We start from the raw sequence: 25562 nt of genomic DNA, 5'->3' as shown, positions 1-25562 counted from the left end.
ATCTTCAAAATCTCTCCACTCAGGTGAGATTTTCTAAAATGATCCTTTGGCATTGCAGGATCACTAGTGAAATATTCAAAAGGCAGATTTTGCTGTACTTCTCCAAGGGGCGTTCCCTGCATTTCAGTATGTGATGGAGAGACAACAAGCCCAGTGCAATATAGCACTGCGTGACATGAGAGTTCTGCTGAATTTACAATGTGTGCTTTGTATTTTATATCAATTTACACTTCAGATTCAAATTTTATTCAATTTAAACTTTGCACTTTATATTTTGTATACAGCAGTGTATTTATGATTGTGATTTTTCAAATTCTGATTATGCTTTCACAGGTTGTGTAACTTTAACAAATTAGGCTCATACATTGTGTATATACTGTATGTGTATCTTTTATAAATTAGATTGTACTTTGCATGTCTTTTTAAATGAAAACTGTAAAACTCTCAGCTTCAGTTTCCCAGAGAGTGTCATTACTTTCCCTGTGCCAGATACTCAATTATTCTCTAGTTTGGAGAGAGAATATAGTGCCGACTTTACAGGGGCAGAACTCACTGAATTTTCTAAGAAAAGGGGATCAACCTGGAAATCCCAGATAAGAAGAGATACCTGCCACAGGAAGCAATGAATCTCTCTGGGATAGAAAAAATCACAATATTACAAATTAAACTGAAATGTTTTCACTACAATTTAACTTGCTATTTTAGTATATATTACTTCTCTGTTAGACAAAATAAGTGTATTGTGTATTTTGAGCAAACTTCAGCTGCCTACAGCTGGCGAGACAAATCGATGAGACCACCTTGTTTAAAATGCTTAGAAAATTTCACAGACTTGTGAGAGAGCCTCAGACATATCCTGGGAACTCCCCTGTTCAGCCCAGGAAACTGCCCTGTTCCTCCCACTTTCTGAAACTGTCCGTTCACAATTGAGAAAATACAATGTCATTTTATACAAAGTATGATCCTAAGTTATTAAAGTAACGCAGAAACTTTCAAAGCATAATCAGAATGTTTAAAATCACTGCTAGATCAAAATTTAAATGTATTAAATTACAAATGAGAGTGTAAAGCTTAAATGCAATAGTACTGAAAGGACCCAATCTGAAATGTATAGTAATATAAAATGCAATGCACAAAGTATAAGTGTAACAGACTGATATACTTCAAGCAAGTTCTTGGGCTAAAAGAAGCTACTCCCAGGTAGTAAATCGCCATAGCACAAGCTGGTATTCATCCTTGAGAGAGCGCTTCTTTCTGTGTGTGTGTGTGTTTGTATGACGTGGTGCCTGAGCTTTCCCATTTGGCCAAATGCGGTGACTAACCTTTCAGTTGTGATTTTATCTTAGCTGTGAGCTAGCTGGTGAGTGCTGGGTGTTTCTATGTGTTGTATTACTTTTTATTTGTAATCTCCCTTGGTTCTTGCAACCATTCCGGACTGGGGTTAACTGCCTGTGGCTCTGGTGACATCACAGCTTTTTTGGAGTGCTATTTAGCACCCAGGGCTGGATGTTACTGAGTCACAGGATGTGTACCTGATCCAGTCTTGGAGTGCAGTTCCCTTCCATGTTTTGTATTTTCTATGGGTGATTACAGCCACCTGTGCACCCCTTCTTTGTTCTCAGTTTGTTTAGCTTTGTGAGCTCGCATGATGGTGTGCCTGTGTTAGGGACTCAGGCTAAGGAAAGGACCTTGACGTGGTGCCTGAGCTTTCCCATTTGGCCAAATGCGGTGACTAACCTTTCCAATTGTGATTTTATCTTAGCTGTGAGCTAGCTGGTGAGTGCTGGGTGTTTCTATGTGTTGTGTTTGTATGTATGTATAATATTATGTGTGTGTGTGTGTGTGTGTGTGTGTGTGTGTGTGTGTAAATATATATATATATATATATATATATATATAATATGTGTGTGTATATGTATGTATGTGTGTGTGTATATATATATATATATATATATATATATATATATATATAAAAAAGCCCTCTTGATGTATTCAGCAAATTATTATTACAAGATATATGGGGCTAGATTACAAATTGAGCACAAATTATCGCTTCTGATAAAAAGAAGGACCTCTTGTAATTTTTGGGGCAATTTGGGGAAATTTTAAAAATTAACCAGAGGTCTGACATCTAATCTAACCCTTAGCATGCTTTCTTTTCAAACTAGCTGATTTTTCACAATATGTTTTTTATCATTCTTGATCATTGCAGGCAGAAGAACAAACCAACAGACTAAAAGCTCAGGCCTCCATGATGTCTTCTGTTGCTTGTGCCACTGTCCCCAAGATCACAATAGTTATTGGTGGCTGTCACGGAGGAGAAAGTTTTGCCATGGTATACAATGCGACTCCCTGCCATGTTACATTACTATTTACTATTTTACAACAAAAAGTCTGCACAATTGGACAACTGAAAGTAAATGGTTGCACACTTTTGTGAGGATGTGTTTTGCAGTGCTACCATATTATCCTTTACCTCGCCCAGTTGTAACACACACAGTACTCGCATATAACTTGCTTCTCTGCTATTTCATGTCCTTGTTGTCTCAGTTCCTGTCCTGAAGTATCCTAACACACCAGGTTTTAGTAACCCAGCTCTTTCATACACTGTTGTGATTTTTATAGCACATTTATAAACTAGATGATATTATCTGTATATTCCTTTTAATGTAGAAGATCAATTATTCCAAATGTTATTTTGCTTTTTTTTGCATTCATTCAACATACAATCAGTCAGGGGAGGATTCCACTGCTATTTTGCCTGTTTTTTTTGCTAGAACCATTTACAACACCTTGCAGTCCTCTAATAACCAAACCAAAGAACACTTCTGACTTTGAAATCTACTGATTGCTACAAACTGATCGGCTAGATCACGAGTTCTGCGTTAGCCTTAAAAAGCAGCGTTGAGAGGTCCCAACGCTGCTTTTTAACGCCCGCTGGTATTACGAGTCTGACAGGTACAGGTGTACCGCTCACTTTTCTTCCGCGTCTCGAGCTTACCGCAAATCCCCTTACGTCAATTGCGTATCCTTTCTTTTTAATGGGATTTGCCTTACGCTGGTATTACAAGTCTTGGAAGAAGTGAGCGGTAGACCCTCTCCTGTCAGTAGTTAAGAGTTTTATGGGCTAACGCCGGAACATAAAGCTCTTAACTAAAGTGCTAAAAAGTACACTAACACCCATAAACTACCTATTAACCCCTAAACCAAGCCCCCCCCCCCCACATCGCAAACACTAAACTAAATTTTTTTAACCCCTAATCTGCTGCCCCTAACATCGCCGACACCTACATTTATATTTATTAACCCCTAATCTGCCGCCCCCAACGCCGCCGCCACCTACCTACAATTATTAACTCCTAATCTGCCGACCGGACATCGCCGCCACTTTAATAAATGTAATAACCTCTAAACCGCGGCACTCCCGCCTCGCAAACACTAGTTACATTTTATTAACCCCTAATCTGCCATCCCTAACATTGCCGACACCTATCTACATTTATTAACCCCTAATCTGCAGACCCCAACGTCGCCGCTACTATATTAAATGTATTAACCCCTAAACCTAAGTCTAACCCTAACCCCCCCTAACTTAAATATAATTTAAATAAATATAAATAAAATTACTATCATTAACTACATTATTCCTATTTAAAACTAAATACTTACCAATAAAATAAACCCTGATATAGCTACAATATAACTAATAGTTACATTATAGCTATTTTAGGATTTATTTTTATTTTACAGGCAACTTTGTATTTATTTTAACTAGGTAGAATAGTTATTAAATAGTTATTAACTATTTAATAACTTCCTAGTTAAAACAAAGGCAAATTTACCTGTAAAATAAATCCTAACCTAAATTACAATTATACCTAACACTACACTATAATTAAACTAATTACCTAAACTACCTACAATTAAATTAAATAAACTAAATTACGAGAAAAAAACACTAAATTACAGAAAATAAAAAAAGAATTACAAGAATTTTAAACTAATTGCACCTAATCTAATCTCCCTAATAAAATAAAAAAGCCCCCCAAAATAATAAAATTCCCTACCCTATACTAAATTACAAATAGCCCTTAAAAGGGCCTTTTGCGGGACATTGCCCCAAAGTAATCAGCTCTTTTACCTGCAAAAAAAAAAATACAATACCCCCCCCAACATTACAAACCACCACTCACACACCCCTATTCTTAAACCCACCCAATCCCCCCTTAAAAAAACCTAACACTAACACCCTGAAGATCACCCTACCTTGAGCCGTCTTCACCCAGCCGGGCACAAGTGGTCCTCTATATGGCAGAAGTCTTCATCCGATCGGGGCAGAAGAGGTCCTCCAGACGGCATCTTCTATCTTCATCCTTCCGGAGCGGAGCGGGTCCATCTTCAATCCAGCCGACGCGGAGCATCCTCTTCAAACGAAGTCCTAACGAAGAATGAAGGTTCCTTTAAATGACGTCATCCAAGATGGCGTCCCTTGAATTCTGATCGGAATTAAGGTAGGAAAAATCCTATCGGCTGATGCTATCAGCTAATCGGATTGAAGTTCAATCCGATTGGCTGATCCAATCAGCCAATAGGATTGACCTTGCAGTCTATTGGCTGATTGGAACAGCCAATAGAATGCGAGGTCAATCCTATTGGCCGATTGGATCAGCCAATCGGATTGAACTTCAATCCGATTGGCTGATTACATCAGCCAATAGGATTTTTCCTACCTTAATTCCGATTGGCTTATAGGATTCTATCAGCCAATCGGAATTCAAATGACGCCATCTTGGATGACGTCATTTAAAGGAACCTTCATTCTTCGTTAGGACTTCATTTGAAAAGGATGCTCCGCGTCGGCTGGATTGAAGATGGACCCGCTCCGGAAGGATGAAGATAGAAGATGCCGTCTGGATGAAGCGTTCTGCCGTCTGGAGGACCTCTTCTGCCCCGATTGGATGAAGACTTCTGCCATATGGAGGACCACTTGTGCCGGGCTGGGCAAAGATGGCTCAAGGTAGGGTGATCTTCAGGGGGTTAGTGTTTAGGTTTTTTTAAGGGGGGATGTTGGGGTGGTATTGTATTTTTTTTTGCAGGTAAAAGAGCTGTTTACTTTGAGGCAATGCCCCACAAAAGGCCCTTTTAAGGGCTATTTGTAATTTAGTATAGGGTAGGGAATTTTATTATTTTGGGGGGCTTTTTTATTTTATTAGGGGGATTAGATTAGGTGTAATTTGTTTAAAATTCTTGTAATTCTTTTTTTATTTTCTGTAATTTAGTGGGTTTTTTTTTCGTAATTTAGTTTATTTAATTTAATTGTAGGTAGTTTAGGTAATTAGTTTAATTATAGTGTAGTGTTAGGTATAATTGTAATTTAGGTTAGGATTTATTTTACAGGTAAATTTGTCTTTATTTTAACTAGGAAGTTATTAAATAGTTAATAACTATTTACTAACTATTCTACCTAGTTAAAATAAATACAAAGTTGCCTGTAAAATAAAAATAAATCCTAAAATAGCTATAATGTAACTATTAGTTATATTGTAGCTATATTAGGGTTTATTTTATAGGTAAGTATTTAGTTTTAAATAGGAATAATTTAGTTAATAATAGTAATTTTCTTTAGATTTATTTAAATTATATTTAAGTTAGGGGGGTTGGGTTAGACTTAGGTTTAGGGGTTAATAAATTTAGTATAGTGGCGGCGATGTTGGGGGCAGCAGATTAGGGGTTAATAATTGTAGGTAGGTAGCGGCGACATTGGGGGCGGCAGATTAGGGGTTAATAAATATAATGTAGGTGTCGGCAAAGTTAGGGGCAGCAGATTAGGGGTTCATAGGTATAATGTAGGTGGCGGCGGTGTCTGGAGCGGCAGATTAGGGGTTAATAGTATAATGCAGGTGGCGACGATGTCGGGGGTGGCAGATTAGGGGTTAATAAGTGTAATATTAGGGGTGTTTAGACTTGGGGTTCATGTTAGGGTGTTAGGTGTAGACATATTTTTTATTTTCCCATAGGAAACAATGGGGCTGCATTAGGAGATGAACGGTTTTTTTTTTTGCAGGTGTTAGGTTTTTTTCCAGCCGGCTCAGCCCCATTGTTTCCTATGGGGAAATTGTGCACGAGCACGTTTAGCCAGCTTACCGCTGACTTAAGCAGCGCTGGTATCGAGGTGAGATGTGGAGCTAAATTTTGCTCAACGCTCACTTTTCTGAGGCTAACGCAGCCATTCTGAAAACTCGTAATACCAGCGTTGTTTTAAGTGAGTGGTGAAACAAAAAGGCTCGTTAGCACCGCATGGCTCTACCGACAAAACTCGTGATCTAGCCGTATGTTTGGGAAATCATTTTTAAAAATGATGTATTTAGTATTCAACACCTTAAAGGGATATTAAACCCAAAAGGTTTCTTTCATGATTCAGACAGAGCACATGATTTAAAGCAACTTTCTAATTTACTCCTATTATCAATTTTCTTTGTTCTTTTGGTATCTTTTGTTGAAAAGCAGGATCCTATGTTTAGGAGCTGGACCATTTTTGGAGCACTTTATGGCAGCAGTTTTACAAGAATGTTATCCATTTGCAAGAGCACTAAATGGCAGCACTATTTCTTCCCATTTAGTACTGCAGATGCCTACCTAGGTATCTCTTCAAAACAGAATAGCATTGGAATGAAGCAAATTTGACTATAGAAGTAAATTGGAAACTTTTTTTTTAAATGGTTTGTTCTGTCTAAATCACAAACAAAAGTTTTGGGTTTCTTGTCCCTTCTAATATTGTTTTTAGGTTTTGCTGTGCTATTTGCCATTATCTGTAGCTTGTGTGATGTAGTTGGGATTCACAGCGGCATTACTGGGCTAAATAGGCGATGGGAAGAATTTGCAGTTTTACAGCACTCACACTTCCTGATGCAACCGGATGTTTAATGTCTCATTCAACATCTCTGCCTCACAGGCTACAAGAAAATGCAGAGGAAGCAACATTGTGACTCATTTCATTTGATAAACATGGAACTCAAAGTTAAAGTGACATAATTGAGATAGAGCAATAAACAAAATGTAAAAAAAGAAGTTCCAGTTTACTTCTATTGCCAAATTTACTTTTTTCTTTTGATATCCTTTGTTTTTCCATGGGGCCGATTTATCAAGCTCTGTGTCTAAAGACCGCTGCTCCTTAACTTTTCCACCTGCTCTGAGGCCGCGGACAGAAATCAACCCGATCGAATACGATCGGGCTGATTGACACCTCCTGCTAGCGGCTGATTGGCCACAAATCTGTAGGGGGCGGCATTGCACAAGCAGTTCACAAGAACTGCTTGTGCAATGATAAATGCCGACAGTGTATGCTGTCGGCATTTATTGATGTGCAGCGGACATAATATGCTACATCGTATTATGTCCGCTCGCACTATGATAAATCTACCCCCATGAGTGTATATCCCGAGGTAGATTCAGGAGCGTGACGTGCACGTGTCTACAGCAGTGTGTGCAGCAATATTTGTAAGAATGTCCTAAAGACATGGACATACTCCTAAACCTACCTAAGTATTCTGTCATGAACATGAAATACATTTCAATACAGGATACCAAGACAAAGTAAATTTGACAAAAGAAGTCAGGTGGATTTTTTTATTTTTTTTTGCACTCACTGAATAATGAAACTTTAATTGTAAATTCGATGTCTCTTTAAGTATTCATTATGGGAAGCAGAGTAATAAGCACATTTTTAATTTGGAGAGATATCTAGATGCCTATGGTATAATGGTGTAAGCCTAACCCAATAGAAGCATTGCTTATTCCTGATCCATATTTTCTCTTTATGATCAGAGAGTATTATACAAAATTACCTAAAGCTGCCTCTGATTTCATAGCACAGCTGCAAAGTAGATAATGTTGATTTATATCTCTCTTAGTGCGGAAGATCATTTGATCCAAACTTTTTGTTTCTTTGGCCAAATGCAAGAGTTGCCCTTCTGGATTCTTTCAACTTGCCAATGTACAATCAATTAGGAGAGGATTGTATCGCAGATGAGTCGGAACTAAAGACAAGATTGGAGAAGTATGTATATTACTGATCTTTATTTCCTGTATTTCTTTTCAAAACTAAATTTGAAATCCAAAAATTCAATCAATGTGATCTGCTTATTTGTGATTTAGATTGAAGATGCGCAGCCAACTTTACAGTTTGTCTATTTTATAGAGGAAACCCTTTTAGCTAAGACTTTTTTGTATGGATGAAAACTAGTAAATCAATTTCAGTTTGGATACAGTAGCTGGACCACACACCGCTGAATGTTCTATATTACAAGAAATATTGTTACATTCTTCATCAGATGTGAGGGGTGTTATATATTTGTAATATTGCCAGTTTTGTTGTAAAAATAAAAATAGATGAAACAGGGACATGAAGATAGGAAAAAAAAAGTAGCAATGACAATTCTGTTATCTTCTTGTGTTTTAATTACTGTACTCACAGTTTTTGACATTCTATTTGCTAGTATTTCCTACACAAATAAACTCTTGCTACTGTTTTTGACTACAAGATAAGCATAAAACATTCCTAGGTGTCATCTAGTAAACTTAAAAGGATAGAAAGGTCAAAATTTAAAATGTAAATTGGGTGCATTTAAAATTTAAAGGGACAGTCTACACCAGAATTGTTATTGTTTTAAAAGATAGATAATCCCTTGTTTACCCATTCCCTAGTTTTGCATAACCAATACAGTTATATTTATATATTTTTTACCTCTGTGATTATCTTGTATCTAAGCCTCTGCAGACTGCCCCTTTTATTTCAGTTCTTTTGGCAGACTTGCAGTTTAGCCAATCAGTGATGGCTCCCAGGTAACTTCCCGTGCACGAGCACAGTGTTATCTATATGAAAAACATGAACTAACACCCTCTAGTGGTGAAAAACCTGTTAAAATGCATTCTTAAGAGGCGGCCTTCAAGGTCTAAGAAATTAGCATATGAACCTCCTAGGTTAAGCTTTCAACTAAGAATACCAAGTGAACAAAGAAAAATTGGTGATAAAAGTAAATTGGAAAATTGTTTAAATTTACATGCTCTATCTGAATCATGCAAGTTTATTTTGGACTAGACTGTCTCTTTAAATAGAAGCATTTTTGCAATATACTTCCATTAGCAAAAATAATTCTAGTAAATGTTATTACTGTTTCTAAGCAGCATATGCACATATGCTGTGTCCTGTGCACCTGCTTTCAAACACCACACCTTTTCAGAGTCAGCTGTGACTTGTATGACACAAATTTAGTCTTCACTATTAAAATACACAGCACCACCAGATCTCGGAGCAGGCATGGTGCTTGAACCCTGATCCTTTAGTCACACGTAGCATATGTACATATGCCGCTGAAATAGTAATTGCTTTTACTAGGAGCATATTTGCTAATGAAGTATATTGCAAACATGCTTTTATTTAAAGGGATACTAAACCCAAATGTTTACTTTCATGATTCAGATAGAGCAGGCAATTTTAAGCAACTTTCTAATTTACTCCAATTAGCATTTTTTCTTTGTTCTCTTGCTATCTTAATTTGAAAAAGCAGGAATATAAGATAAGGAGCCAGCCTATTTTTGGTAAATGAAAGTAAAAATGTGGGTTTAGTGTCCCTTTAAGATAAAATGCATTCCTACACATTTTAATTTTGACCTTTCTATCACTTTCATAAAATGTTTGATTATTGAAAGCATAACATTATTGCAATGTAAATTATTTATTTTGCTGCCATTTGCTTTAAAATACATTTTAAAATAGTGCTTCTTCCTCGTTCTCCCAGGGGCGCTTGGATTAAAGGAATAGTCTAGTCAAAATTAAACCTTCATGATTCAGATAGAGCAGGGAATTTCTTTCCTATGGCATGGAGAGTCCAGTATGTCATTCCAATTACTAGTGGGATATTCAACTCCTGGCCAGCAGAAGGAGGCAAAGAGCACCCCAGCAAAGCTGTTAAGTGTAACTTCCCTTACCCATAATCCCCAGTCATTCTCTTTGCCTCTGTCAATGGAGGATGTGCGAAGATGGTGTCTGAAGATATTTAATCCTTTTATTGGTACTTTTTCCTGCAAGCAAGGATTTGGGGCTAAGCTGTGTCCATATCAATATCTTTAGTAAGAGTAATGGTGGCAAGGTTGTCTTTGCTTTATTTCTAACATTATTGCCACCCCTTTATAGAAAGCCATGGTTGGTTACTCTGCTCTTTCTTTTTTTTTAGGTCCCTTATAGAGAGTGGAGTGTCTATCACACCTAAGAAGCTGTTCCTGCCCTGCAGCTGGATCCACAGGTAAGTGCCTTTGCCGTCTAGGTATTGAAGGACAGCACTTGGGAGGTTAATTCCTCTTGTGGGTCACCATATGGGACATACCTTAACCTTTATAGATTTTTTGGGCAGCATTTTTTGGCAGGGCACTGGAATGTGAAACTTTTAACGTTACCCTTAACATTTATGAGACTGGCTTGGTTTGAGGGGATAAATAGGTCTTCTAGATGTTCATTTTTATTAATCACTACAGATTAGGCTGTGGGGCAATACAGGTGGAATCTTCTTGTTAGTACAAGACGCTTACTGACTTTTTATATATCATTGGTTATTACTGTGAGAGCGGTGTGCTTAGACTTTTATGTTTCTTTTGATCGGTCAAAAAAGCTTCTCTTTTCTGTGATGCAGTTTTCTTTCTTCTCCAATCACGTGACTCATCTGCTCTTCCGCTTTAGTGTATGCAGAGCGGAGTGAGTTAGTAAGCATAACGGCTTCTTGTCGGATAGCCAGAATCTTTTTATCTCTCTTCCTTCTGGTTTTATCTACTATTGGAGGTTCCCTGACAGCGAACCTGCATATGGAGAGTCATTTTAAGTTCTAGTGTGCTAAGGTCCAGGTGCGGTAAGACTCCTCAGCTAGCTGAGGTATAGAGGTGTTAGGGAAGCGTTGTTTAAAGACTTTTTTCCTTTTTGCTGACAAAGGATGATTTCTCTTTAAAAGTTCTAGTAATATTAATAATTTTTATTAATTTGGGAATCAGCTCTGTTATTATGGATTCAAACCATATTACATCTATTTCCTTTGAAAAATATTTGCTTTGTCTGAAAGCTTGTACCTCCTGTGCAATTCTGCTCCACTTGCTTATCTAAGACCTTAAAATTTAAAGAAAATTACTTCCTTCTGAGCCATATGTCTCTCAGGATAATGCTGTTCAGAATATGCCATAGCTTTCTCCTCAGACGTCCCAAGCTATGGTTGTTTCACATGCAGTGCCCTATGGTTCCTCTCAACTCCCTGGAGGTGTTTATTTGCCAGGAGATTTTGCTGCACAGATAACCTCTGTGCTGTCTGCAGCTTTATCTGCTTTCCCTACTTCGGGTAAGCGTAAGAGGAAATCTAGACATATTTCTGCTAGTAAGGTTTTTGACCCCTCTACATCTGCGTTGGTCAACCTTTCCCACTTGTCTGATGAGGAGGATACTTCAGTAGCTTCTGAAGGAGAGATCTCAGACTCTGACACTATGGGGGAAAAAATCTTCTGAATCTGAAGAAGTTGATTTAAGCTTGAACATCTACGGTTGCTACTGAAGGAGGTTCTAGCTACTTTGGACGACTCTGAACCTTTGGTTGCTGTCAACCCTAAAAAGTCTACTAAATTTAATAGAGTTTATGATTCTCCCTCATCCCTGAATGTTTTTCCTGTTCCAGACAAGATGTCTGAAATTATAGCTCAGCATACTTTAGATACAGATCTCATTTGTTTTATAATTGGCGCAAGACGCTCCACGGTTGCGGGATTTTAAGTTCTTTCTGGCCATTTTTTGCTGGACTTTTAATTCTGGGATTTTCTAGTAGTTTATATTACTGTTCTCCCCCTCATTTGTCGACATTTGCTTTGTTATCATTGCCTTTATTCATATGCTTTGTTCTCATTGTTTTTATGTATACGCTTTACATATTATCTGCAGCTTAACGTATTACTCTTTTGTGTATGTTTTACATAGAGGATAGTTGTTCCTTTAAGGATCCCATGGATAAGAAGCCTAGAGGCTTACTTAAAAAAGATGTACATCCATCAAGGTTTACAGTGGCAACCAGCGGCAAGTATTGCTACGGTTGCAGGTGCTATGATTGAGGAGATCCAAGATTGGATCAAGGCTCTTAAATTAGCCAATACCTTTATCTGCGATACCAACATGCAGGTAATTAGACTGGGAGCTAAGATGTCTAGCTTCACTGTTCTAGCTCATAGAGCTCTGTGTTTAAAATCTTGGTCGGCTGATGTATCTTCAAAGGCCAAGCTTTTGGCTTTACTTTATAAAGGTAAAACCCTATTCGGTCCTGGTCTGGCGGAAATCATTTCAGAGATTATGGGTGGAAAGGGATCTTTCCTACCTCAGGACAAGAAGAATAGACCTAAGGGTCGACAGACTTCTAATTTTCGTTGCTTTCGCAACTTTAAGGGACAGAAGTCTTCCTCCTCTTCTTACAAACCAGACCAATCCAAGTCCTCTTGGAAGTCCAGCCAGCCTTGGAATAAGGGAAAACAAAACAAGAAGCCTTCCGCTGACTCTAAATCAGCATGAAGGATCCGCCCCGATCCGATTTTGGATCAGGTGGGGGGAAGGCTTTCCATTTTTTTAAACAGGCTTGGATACACAATGTCCCAGATCCATGGGCTGTGGACATAGTATCCCAGGGTTACAAAATAGAAGTCAAGACTATCCTCAAGCCAGGTAAAAAGGGAGTCCTTCTTAAATTGCGTAGAGGACCTATCCTCCCTTGAAGTTAATGTACCAGTCCCTCTAGAGGAACAAGGTCAAGGATTCTAATCAAGTCTATTTGTGGTTCCTCAAAAGGAGGGAACTTTCCATCCAATTTTGGATCAGGTGGGGGGCAGGCTTCCCTTTTTTCAACATGCTTGGAAACACAATGTCCCAGATCTGTGGGCTGTGGACATAGTATCCCAGGGTTACAAAATAGGATTCAAGAAGGTATGTCCCTTTAAATGGCAAAAAAAATCTTTAAAATATTTAGGGGTCTACCTAACAAACAGAACACAAGACTTATTTCAGGTTAATTATATTCCATTACAAAAGCGAATAATAGCGGATCTGTTGTCTTCGAGATCTCTGCACACAACTTGGATAGGAAGAATAAACATCTTTAAAATGAATGTCTTACCACGCATATTATACATTCTTTGGGCTCTGCCTATCCCTCTCCCTTATAATTTTTTGCCATCATTACAATCAAAAATCCTAGAGTTTATATGGGAGAAAGAAAATGCTAGAATAAATAAAAATATCATGTGTATCCCGACCCTATGCAGAGTGGGGGTCTGGGGGTCCCTGACTTGTTAAAATACAGACAAGCCATATTTCTACAACGTATACTTGATTGGTTCTATAACTATCAACATAAGATATGGGTACAAATAGAACATGAAATGTCCAATATTAGTAATTTGGGATCCCAATGCTGGACTTCTCTGGGAATAACACCTCAAAATAACAACTTAAACTCACTTAGCTTAGAAACATTTAAAGTATGGTGTGATGTCATATCAAAATTTCCACATATATCATCCAAGCATTCCCCTTTAACACGGCTATTTGAGAATGGGGAGTTTATCCCCGGTTCACGTATATTACAGCAACATATGGGACCAATAGCTAGGACTTTATTAGTGTCTCAACTGTGTAATGAAGAAAAAATTCACTCGGCTAGGGAACTCCTTGATAGGGGTTTGACTCTTTTTCGGAACTGTTTTTTCTATCACCAATGTATATCTTTCATCTTTAAACACAAAGATAGGAGAAATCTAACCAGGCCTTTAACTTCATTCGAGAGCCTGTGTTTGGCTAAAATCCCAGTACAACATTCCCTATCCCTCATATATAAAATATTACAACAACCATCTCCGGGATATGTTTAATATTACCTGGAAAGATGGAACAGTGAGTTAAACACAGACATCACTCAGGTGGAGGCAAGGGGAATTTTTCACAACATTATTAAATCATCCATATCAGCAAAGTTGCTAGAACTCAATCTAAAAATCTTGCACAGGTGGTACATGACTCCAGTAAGAATCCAAAAGCTATTCCACACATCGTAACAAATGCTGGAGATGTGGCACTGAGATAGGGACAATGACCCATATATGGTGGGCCTGTACTAGAATCACTTCTTTATGGGAGGATGTAGCAGTAGAAGCTTCTAAAGGGTTGCAAAGGCCATTACCGTTGGACCCATGCCTATGGCTATTTCACAGAACACCTAGAAAATTGAATATGGCGCAAAAGAAATGTTTAACATTTTAAGTAACAGTATGAAATTGCTATTGGCTCAGAAATGGAAATCCCCAGATGTCCCATATATAGCACAATGGGTTCATAACTGCAATGAAATATTATGGTTACAAGAGTATCACTACCTAAAATTAATTTGTTTAAATCCGTACTCTCAGGTACAATCTTTATGGGACACATATATAGCACAGAGATTTCCCAAACAGCACTAATTTAACTATAGTAACACGTAGGTGAGGAGGTGGGACATAATCACATAGCACGTGTCTGGGGGGTATCTGGTGAAACGGTGGAGTATTAGGACTGTGTTAGCTACTGATTAAGGTTACACTTAGAATTTGTGTTGAACTTCCCATCCTCTTCTGAAAATGGTATGTCCAGCCTGTGGTTATGGTTATGATTTGTTTATATGTTAGTTAATAAAATTTAAAAACAAGTCCAGAATTATTAACTTGTTAGCCCATATTTTTGTACTACCAACATGCTTGCTTTATTTTTGTACAAGGCTTTTGGATGTTATTAATGTTAATATGCTGGAAGATCAATAAAAATATTAAAAAAAAAAAAAGTTATACAACTATGTATTAAATATTGTATCGAATTGTAATAGTTTTATTGTGCATATATAATTTGTTTTCATGAAGAAATATGCTACACTTAGACTTTTTCCTCTAAAAAACAAAACAAACAAAAAATAGGATTCAAGTCTTGCTCTCCAAGGGGCAGATTTTTCCTGTCAAGACTATCCTCAAACCAGGTAAAAAGGGAGGCCTTCTTAAATTGCATAGAGGACCTATCCTCCCTTGAAGTTAATGTACACCAGTCCTTCTAGAGGAGCAAGGCCAAGAATTCTATTCAAATCTATTTGTGGTTCCCAAAAAGGAGGGAACTTTCGGTCCAATCCTAGACTTAAAGTAGTCCTCAGGATTCCGTCCTTCAAGATGGAAACTATTCGTTCCATTCTTCCATTGGTTCAGGAAGGTCAGTTCATGACGACTATAGACCTGAAGGACGTGTATTTACACGTTCCCATTCACAGGGATTATCACCCATTTTTAAGGTTTGCCTTTCTGTACAAGCATTTCCAGTTTGTTGCACTTCCGTTTGGTCTTGCCACGGCTCCCAGAATATTCACAAAAGTTCTGGTGGCTCTATTGGCAGTGATCAGATCCCAGGGTATTGCTGTGGCGCCTTTTCTAGACAACATCTTTGTTCAGGCGTCATCTTTTCAACTAGCAAAACCTCATACAGAGATGTTGTTGTCTTTTTTCTACGTTCCCACGTGTGGAAAGTGAATCTGGAAAAGATTTCTTCAGTTCCAGCTACAAGAGTGTGTTTCCTAGGTACAATCATATATTCCCTGTCCATGAAGATTTTCCTGATGGACGTCAGAAAATCCAAACTTCTTCTTGCCTGTCTCTCCAGTCTGCTATTCGTCCATCAGTGGCTCAATGCATGGAGGTGATTCGTCTGATGGTGGCTTCCATGGACATCATTCCTTTTGCTCAGTTCCATCTGCGACTGCAGCTTTGCATGCTCAGTCAATGGAATGGAGACCAGAGGATAAATCTAGATCTCTCGTGGTGGATTTCACAGGAACATCTGTCGCAGGGCACTTGCTTCCTGAGACCTTACTGGGTGATTTTGACTACGGACTCCAGCCTGTTAGGCTGGGGAGCTGTTTGGGGTTCTCTAAAAGCTCAGTGCCTGTGGTCTTAGGAATAGTCTTCTCTTCCCATAAACATCTTGGAGTTGAGAGCAATCTTCAATGCCTTGACAGCTTGGCCTCAATTATCCTTAGTCCGGTTTATCAGATTCCAGTCAGACAACATCACCTCAGTGGCTTACATCAACCACCAGGGAGGAACTCAGAGTTCCTTGGCCATGAAGGTGGTGACTTGCATTCTGCAGTTGCAGAAGCTCACGATTGTCTCCTATCTGCCATCCACATTCCAGGAGTGGACAATTGGGAGGCAGGTTTTCTGAGCAGATGGATTTTCATCCTGGGCAGTGGACTCTCCATCCGGAAGTGTGCTCAAGGATAACCCTCAAGTGGGGTATTCCAGAGTTGGATCTGATGGCGTCTCATCAAAACGCCAAGCTTCCAAAGTATGGATCAAGGTCAAGAGATCCTCTGGCCGCTCTGATAGATGCTCTGATGGTGCCTTGGAATTTCGATCTAGCATACCTATTTCCTCCGTTTGCTCTCCTTCCACTAGTCATTGCTAGTATCAAACAGGAGAGAGCGTTGTTATTCTAATAGCTCCTGCCTGGCCTCACAGGATCTGGTTCGCGGATCTAGTGAAGATGTCATCTCTTCCACATTGGAGGTTACCTCTGAGGAAGGACCTTCTAATTCAGGGTCCATTCCTCCATCCAAAGATGGAAGCTGACTGCTTGGAGAATAAACGCCTAGTCCTGTCTAGACGTGGTTTTTCTGAAGCGGTCATTGAAACTTTGCTTCAGGCTCATAAACCTGTTACTCGCAGAATTTACCATAAGATATGGCATTAATACCTTTTTTAGTGCAAAGCTAAGGGCTTCTCCTGGAGCCGGGTGCAGATTCCCCGCATTTTATCTTTTCTTCAGGATGGCCTGGAGAAAGGTTTGTCAGTCTGTACTTTGAAGGGTCAGATTTCTTCACTGTCTATTCTTTTGCACCAACATCTGGCAGATTTGCCCCAATGTTCAAGCTTTTGTTCAGGCCCTGGTCAGAATCAGGCCTGTGTTTAAACCTGTTGCTCCTCCTTGGAGCCTTAATCTTGTTCTTAAAGTTTTGTAGCAGGCTCTGTTTGAGCCGATGCATGTTGTTGATATAAAATTGTTATCTTGGAAGGTTTTGTTTCTTCTTGCTATTTCTTCCACTAGCAGAGTTTCTGAGCTTTCGGCTCTGCAGTGTGATTCCCCGTACCTTGTTTTTCATGCGGATAAGGCGGTCTTTCGTACTAAATTGGGTTTTCTCCCTAAGGTGGTGTCGGATCGAAGCATTAATAAGGAAATTGTTGGTTCCTTCTTTTTGTCCTAATCCTTCTTCCCATAAGGAACATATTTTGCATAACCTTGATGTTGTGCGTGCTTTAAAATTTTACCTTCAAGCAACTAAAGATTTTCCGCAATCTTCTGCCTTGTTTGTGATTTTCTTTGGAAAGCGTAAGGGTCAGAAGGCCACTTCTACTACCCTTTCCCTCTGGTTAAGAGGTATTTGTTTAGCTTATGAGACAGCTGGACAGCAGCCTCCTGAGAGAATTATGGCTCATTTCACTAGGGCTGTCTCCTCATCTTGGGCTTTCAAAAATTAAGCTTCGGGGGAACAGATTTGCAAGGCGGCAACATGGTCCTCTTTGCATGTTTTTTTCAAATTCTACAAATTTGATACTTTTTCCTTGGCTGAGGCCTCTTTTGGGAGAAAGGTTCTTCAAGCGGTGGTGCCTTCCTTTTAGGTCCTCCTGCCTTGTTCTCCCTCCCTTTTCATTCCATGTCCTCTAGCTTAGGTATTGGTTCCCACTAGTAATTGGAATGACGTTCTGGACTCTCCATGCCATAGGAAAAAAAACAAAATTTAAGCTTACCTGATAAATTTCTTTCTTGCCAGGCATGGAGAGTCCACACCCCGCCATCTTTTTAAATTATAATTTGGCAGTTTTTTTGAGTAAACCTGAGGCACCTTTATACCCTTGTGTTTTCTTCTTTTTCCATTTTACTTTGGCTGAATGACTGGGGATTATGGGTAAGAGAAGTTACACTTAACAGATTTGCTGAGGTGCTCTTTGCCTCCTCCTGCTGAACAGAAGTTGAATATCCCACTAGTAATTGGAATGACGTTGTGGACTCTCTATACCGAGAAAGAAATTTATCAGGTAAGCATAAATTTTGTTTTCAAGCAACTTGCTAATTTACTCCTATTATAAATTTTTCTTTGTTCCCTTGGTATCTTTATTTAAATGTAAGCTTAGGAGCCAGCCCATTTTTTGTTCAGCACCTTGGTAGCACTTGCTGATTGGTGGCTACATTTAGACACCAATCAGAAAGTGCTACCCAGGTGCTGAACCAAAAATGGGCTGGCTCCTATGCTTACATTCTTGTTTTTTCAAATAAAGATACCAAGAGAACAAATTTAATAATATGGTTAAATTAGAAAGTTGCTTAAAATTGTATGCTCTATCTGAATCATGAAAGTTTAGTTTTGACTCGACTATCCCCTTAATAGTATCTAGTTTCATGTGAACTTGTCCTCTTCCCTCACCTACTATCTCTAGTCATTTGCTCTCTTTAAGGTGGATTATCAGTTAGGAAAAGCATTATTTTCAATAGCAGTGAGCATTGTAGGTGTAAATAATATTGTGTAAATAGAAAAACATATTTATATATAGTTATTAGATTGAGATTATATATAAATATGTGTGGTTGTTTAAATCCATGTTTAATAAATTATTATTATTAATAATTAACTAAGCTGAATCAGTGATAAACCACCTTAAATGAAGGGAAGAGGGCAGGGCTACCTCATTCTTTTTCTTTTACATCACATGCACAAAAAACAATTCATGATAAAATTCTTAGTTTGTGATTGGTTAGCAAAGGTCTTTTTGTTCTGGGGGACAGGGAAAAAAATGAAAAGAAAAACAAAATATAATACTACTTTGGCAAAGTAAAGTTGCATTATATATTACAAAATTCAGTTTACAATGTAGACAGCATTATTTCATGAAACATTGATGTAACTTTTAAAACTTATAACTCTGATGAAATAGTTTTTATTGTGACAGGATATAAATAAGGCCAGTAACTTCATTTATGTTTTAGCCTACACATTGTCATAACCCTCCTTAGGTGTATCACTACGTTTATCTAACATGATGCATGACTTTATGTCTTAGGTTGAAGGAGCAAAGCACAGCATTCTACTCCTCAGCCCGGATGTGGGATGATGGAATAATATTACCTCAAGATTCACGAAAGGTAAATAATCATATAAAAGTCTAGAAAGTTAATTACTAATATGCTTTTTTTTCATTTATAAGTCCAGTAAATATGCACGTGTTTCTGATTTATATTGATTCCTTTTTGATAGATTAGCGTTCTGTATTAAAGGGACATTATAGTGAATTTCAGTTTTAGTTAGAAGCATTTTAGCCATACTCATGTATAAGCAAAGATGTTTCTACTAAAACCTATCACAGTTTCATTGCTGACTTTTACTGTGCACTCGGCATACTGACATACCTTCCAACATTTCTCAGAGGCTTTCCGAGATGTGTGAGGTCAATGAACTTGTGAACATTGGCCCGCCTACATTTTGTGGGTGGGACCATGTAAGGAGGGCAGAGTTTCCTGCGGGTCATAGACAGGACGTGGATATGTGAGGGCTGACCATGGGTGTTTCAGGTGGGGCTCGGGTAGCCCATTAAAACTGGTGAGTGGGCCAGACTTCATAACCTATGGCAGTCCCGTAACATGCAGGACAGTTGGGTGGTATTTACTGAACATCTGTCCATAAGTCATGAGACAGCTTGTGTATGCTTAGAAAGCCAGCAAGTCTGCATACAATGTAGCTGATGTCACAAATAGCATCATTGCCAATGCAGTTTGTGTGTCTTCTGCTGACTCAAACAATCAACAATCCGGGTGCAGCAAAGCACATTTCAGATTATTTCCTTTCTTATTTTAGAAGCTAAATGTGTATTTTGGGTTATAAAATAGAATCCCAATTTTGGCCTTGAAATCACGTGGTCGTTTCAGTGAATGACCCACACAAATTATGTTAAAAAAAAAATCAGTAAGCCCAGCAGATTCACAATATATCATTATTACATTCATGGCATATGAGATAGTTGCGGAAAAAACTGTAAAACATTTATAATTTTTTCTTAGATTTTAGTAAATAATACTGAAAATGGCCCAGTGACCACTGCTGTTACTGTGATCACCTTACTATATTGTCATCATGGGTAATCACATATGAAATAGGGGCCCATACAGGCTTTTGAGGGGTTATGAATCAGAATAGAGAGGCCCCATTGTTCAGAACAAAAATAAAGACACTTTTGTCTTGCAAGGTGTTCAATGTTACCACAGTGATTGCCTGACTATACTGTTACTACAGTGATCACCTGACTATACTGTTACCATAGTGATCACCTGACTATACTGTTACCATAGTGATCACCTGACTATACTGTTACTACAGTGATCACCTGACTATACAGATGAAATTCATATCTTTTTTTGAGAGAGGGACTTGTCTACTACAAAATAAACTTTATTAGGAGTCTCTACACATACCATTTTTTTTTTCTTTCAAATGGGCGGTCTTGGAAGTTTGTAGCTGCTATGGGCGTTGCGATTGATGGGTTTGAAGACCCCCCACCCCATCCATCTCCTTTGCAGTTACTCTGAGCTTCCTGGTTCTGCCGCCTTTGTATGCACGTGGTGATGTCACTGGCACTCTCAGGCTAGTACACCAACAATCCCGGCCTGTAGTGAGGGGCATTGCCAAAAACAGTGTTTGATCCTTGATCCACCTGCATGCCGATAAATGCTGGTCATGTGCCTACAGGTAGTGATGTGCATGACGAGAATGCCTTATCATGCACATCGAATGATTAAAAGGAAGGCAACTAAAATGGTACATGGTCTAAAAAGTGAAATTTAAAAGAAAGACTCAATGACCTAAATATGTATATCTTAAAGGTGAGAAGGGAGAGAGGTGATATGATAAAAATATTCAAATATAGTAAGAGACGTAATAAAGGTAATGCTGAAAAAGAGCATTATTAAAACAAAGGGTTGTTTTCTCCCAGGAGATCAGCATACCTCTCTCACTCCACTTCAGATGAACAGGACTAAATAGCAGATGTTTAGGGGTGGCCCATATTCCAAAAAAAATCTGGAATTTAATATGGTGGGAGAGCCATTATTTTTTAAAAAAAAGATGAACAACCATTAATGCAGTAATTGAAACTGTTCTGCTAAATTCAGGACTATCTGGATTCCCTGCCCTCTGATCCTTTTTAGTAAAGAAGACAAATAACTGCAGTTTCCTACAGACCTATAATTGCTAAAGGTCTCTCTATTTAACATGACTTACATCTTCTTTTTCTTTTTTTTAGGTTATTGGCAGGTGCCTGAGAATAATCAGTCAACAAAAGTACATTACACCCACTACCCAAGCATCTCCTGTGTTGAGAATGTAATTTTTTTTAAATGAATATTTTAAATACCTGTAAATAAATAAGAATATCAATAAATAACATAATAAATAAGAATGTATGCATTTGTGTGTTCTTACCTTTTTATATGTGCCTGTTTTACCTCTTAAGAATGTAGATTTGACAGCTTTCAAGTTATTTAGTTTGTTGGTTGGTTGTGATCTTTAATGCAAATACTAATGCTTAAATACTATCTTATCTGGGGGGCGTGTCCAGGCAGCAGCAATGGCTGGCAGCAAATTGTAGAGCTCCGTTCTCCCATCAAGACAGTTCATCGAAGTTTAGAAGATCCTTACTTCATCTGTCTTTCCAGATCGCAATCTTTAATGCAGAAGCCTAAGACAAATCGACAGATGTCACTCTTACCCTGGAAGGAGCCCTAGATAAGATAGTTTGAGAGTTATTGGTGGCCATATAATTTTTTTTTTCTTCTATCCCTCCTCCTCCCCCGGTTTCCCGGGTGAACAGGTGTTAACACCGTTTCATTACTCAACTTACCCTACTAAAGCTGGAGCTGTGGGGGAGAATAACTATTAAACATATCAAAAGTGTGGGCTTATACTACCTAATTGTCTAGGACACTGAACCAGATCAGAGGAACATCGCTCTGGCATAACAAAGCGCTCAAAATGGAGGCTGTAATTATCTCATTACTACAGGACCTGGAGACTAAGTTCCACGCATATTCTTCTAAACTCCATGATACTTTCAAAGAAGAGTGGAGTTCCCTGAGAGAGGTTTGCGGCTCCCTACACAGAAAACCAGCAACTTCAACAGAGCGCTCAGAGCCCTACCCCCCACGCCCTGACCAAGAGCTTGCAGCTAAATTTACCCATGCTCCGACGGCTATGGCTGACTCCCCGCTGTGCACTTTAGTAGAAAACATACACTTGGATCAGGTCGGGCTAGGGGAGTTAGAGGTTGATGTTGCCCTGCTCGAAACCAATGCCCAGCTGACTGAGAGTAAGGTAACTGCCTCCTTAGCTCAAGAAGCAGCCAGGAGTGACGGCAAATTAAACCAATGGCCCAGATCCATCACAGACACTACAAAATCCCTCGGCTCTCTCTTGCAACTTGCAACGCTCTCTACCCAGCAGCTGATGACTGAGAACATACCTCCTCAGGGAAGCCACACTGAGAGGCCACAACTCTGGGCTGCCGTGTTCACTGGATCCACTATAAGACACTCAAAGACACTACACAATCAGACCGGTACCTAAGACCCTCATTGCGCACAATGGAGTCATCGGAACATTGTTCAATACTTATCTCACAGTGGTTACCATGCCCTAAGGATCGGAATAGGATAGTATATTTACGGGGACTTTTGCTTAATGAAGCATACAGCTTATGGAATCATAACTATGTGTTTCTGAATTATTATTTTTTTTCTCTTTCTTTTAATTCTTTCTCATCACTTTGTTCTATGGTATGAAGTCTTACTTCCTGCTATCCCATATGTTACTTTTTATTATTATCATATTCCATACTCCCATGCTTAGCATATTATACTATGAGTCCTAACCCTAGTTGTTATCCTCCAGAGCATCAGAGTCACGTGTGCCTTTATATACACTGTTCCCTCAGCTCTCCCCATGCTCTGAAGGGTGAAATAAGATAGCATACTCACTATTACTATTGTCTAAACGGAGTATACTGCTCATCACGTTCTAATACTGATTGTATCTATGTTTTGTTTCGCTGTCTTAAGTCATTTACCCCAACCAATTTGTCCTAACACATATAGCCTTTCTGATGTTTACCTCACTTGAGATTAATATATATTAACATATTTTATACTGACCCTCCTACCATGTCACATTATATCCATAGGAGTAGCACTAAAGTAATTTCCCTTGATATTTAAACACTTATCAATTCCTATATAACTCTTAACAGTCCCCTCTGTCAGCGGCCGAGACATTGGGGATAACTATATCACACCCTAACTCACAATCACAGCATAAGGGTTCCTGAAGAACAAATCCATAGACTACTTATTTTATTTGGGTCACGTGATATTTATTGCCATGTTATTTCAGAACCAAAGATTCTCGCATAGACTCATTTGTTCTTTTCCTATATACCAGTTCTATGATACATATGTGCTTTAGAGATAACCATATTTGCTAACTGTTGTTCTAGCTCTGGTAATACCACATATCCACTCCTAGACAGGGTAGACAGATGGTTTGTATTCTGTCTTATTATTGACTTTTTCTTGTTTGTCATTATTTGATATGTAACAGCTTATATTCTTGAATTCAAAGTTCTGCTTATCACACAGTTGTGCTCGAAACGAAGCATCATCTTATGGTATAATTACTATTCTGTTTTGTCCTGTTAATACCGTGTACTATCATTATTTTTGTCAATATATAATAACCTCAATAAAAAATGTATTTAAAAAAAAAAAAAAAACTATCTTATCTGATGCAGTATTATATAACTGAGACATGGCTGTCTAATACTAAAGTATGTTTTCATTGTCCTAGCTGTACCACCAGCCATAGTATGCTGCAATGGTAACCCTTTAGGCATCAACATACAAATCAACAATTTAAAGGGACATTAAACACTAAATACATGCTAGATATAATGATGCATTCAAAGAAAAGATTAGTCCATGACTAACATGTAGATGTATTTTTTAAAGTTTCATTAGTTGTCTAAAAAGAGAAAAAATAAGTGTAAAGTTTTAATGCCTATAAAACACTGGGAGCTGCCATGTTGTAACTTGTGTTACCTTCTCTGCTGTGGCCAATTAGGGACAGTTATACATAGATCACTAGAGTGTGCAGCCAATGGTTGTGCTGGATTTAACAGTGTTCTGCACTTCCATTTCTAACAGGAACTGAAAAGCTCACAATTTCAGAATGGAATTACAGGAAAAGGGGACAAAATAAATAATGGAAGTATATTGCAGAGTTGTTTTATTATATACAATGTATCATTTTATATTACCATCTCAAAGTGTTTAATGTCCCTTTAAGATCAAACACTTTTTGACATGTACTACTAAATGCGTTGTCTATTTATTAAGCTACAGTTTTGGAATGTTCTTTGTTGGGAAAACCTCTGATATATTTATAAACTCTTAGTCTAATAAGATACCTGAGTGGCAAATCCCTATGCAGGGTTTTGGGTCATTCCTGTATGAGCTCTATTATATTACTTCACATTTATATACATGTAGTGAGATTTGAACCTTTGATTTATTGTACCAGGAAAGTATTCTATCTCTATCCAGAGTACAGCCTACCTTTCGCTATAAAGCTGCTAGGTTAGATTTTATTACAAGGACAGAGACTTATATTTTGCATAAGCCTTTTCCTTTACTACTCCACAGCCATTCAAAGTAACGTAATACATTAAACATATAACATAGAAAGAATGGAAATAAAAACAATGACCAATGAAAAACCACATTGGAAGTTGCTATTCAAAACAGATCAATCAGCACAGTTCCATATGTTATAAATAGTCCACACACAATCCCAACTGCCTCTTTTATTTTGCTGCTCTCAAAGTTAAGTATTCTCTTTGCTAGCTCATTTGAAAATTATTGTGTATTAAAATTGTATTTATTTAATTTATGTCAATTACGTTTTGTCTTGTTATATTTTTTACTGTCTTTGTCTAAGTTTTGTTAGGTCTTTTACCCTGTTTTTTACTTCTTTCTTATTATCGTTTCTTTTTACATTTTATTTCTTTCTTTCTATTATATTTCGTTTTTGTGGCGTTTTTTCTTTGTTATATATTTATATTTGCTTACTGTTTGGGTTCTGCTCTCTGCTCTGGTTGGTCTTACTTCCCCTTTGCCGACATCTTACATGAGTCACGTGACCCCGCCCATCTTGTGACGATCTGCTTCTAGTGACGCAGATCTTTCCCGCCCTCTGTTTACCTCAGCTGTCAGAGTAGCAACATCGTTACAACGTTGCTCTCTGCACAGCTTTTGGCTACTCGCCCAGATCTTTAAGTGTAGGTTTTGCAAGCAATGTTGACACGTTTTCTCTGTGAACTAAATTAGATATTTTAAA

General features: G+C 38.2%; 1 protein-coding gene and 1 long non-coding RNA gene across 3 annotated transcripts in view; one reads left to right on the top strand and one right to left on the bottom strand.

Annotated features, from left to right (window-relative positions):
- Positions 1-22126, top strand: part of LOC128640919 (biotin-dependent 3-methylcrotonyl-coenzyme A carboxylase beta1 subunit) — a 57935-nt gene extending 35809 nt beyond the window's left edge. The window contains exons 9-13 of one of the 2 annotated variants that reach the window (XM_053693371.1): positions 2213-2335; positions 7911-8056; positions 19189-19270; positions 21421-21500; positions 21988-22126. In XM_053693371.1, coding sequence (XP_053549346.1) covers positions 2213-2335; positions 7911-8056; positions 19189-19270; positions 21421-21500; positions 21988-21994 — 438 coding nt within the window. In that variant the 3' untranslated portion in view covers positions 21995-22126. Of the gene's footprint in view, positions 1-2212; positions 2336-7910; positions 8057-19188; positions 19271-21420; positions 21501-21735; positions 21940-21987 lie in introns of those variants that run through there. The other variant, XM_053693370.1, reaches the window with a different exon arrangement.
- The window catches only part of LOC128640920 (uncharacterized), a 131504-nt gene extending 106174 nt beyond the window's left edge, over positions 1-25330 (bottom strand). Inside the window, exons 1-2 of the long non-coding RNA XR_008399417.1 lie at positions 25295-25330; positions 21600-21898 (exon numbers count right to left, since the gene is read on the bottom strand). This is a non-coding gene — a long non-coding RNA (uncharacterized LOC128640920). The remainder of the gene's footprint in view (positions 1-21599; positions 21899-25294) is intronic.
- Positions 25331-25562: the final 232 nt, after the last annotated feature.

This window comes from Bombina bombina, chromosome 10 (genome assembly GCF_027579735.1).
Source record: "Bombina bombina isolate aBomBom1 chromosome 10, aBomBom1.pri, whole genome shotgun sequence".
In the NCBI taxonomy this organism is placed as follows: domain Eukaryota; kingdom Metazoa; phylum Chordata; class Amphibia; order Anura; family Bombinatoridae; genus Bombina; species Bombina bombina.
This window is presented reverse-complemented; position numbering and strand designations above follow the sequence as displayed.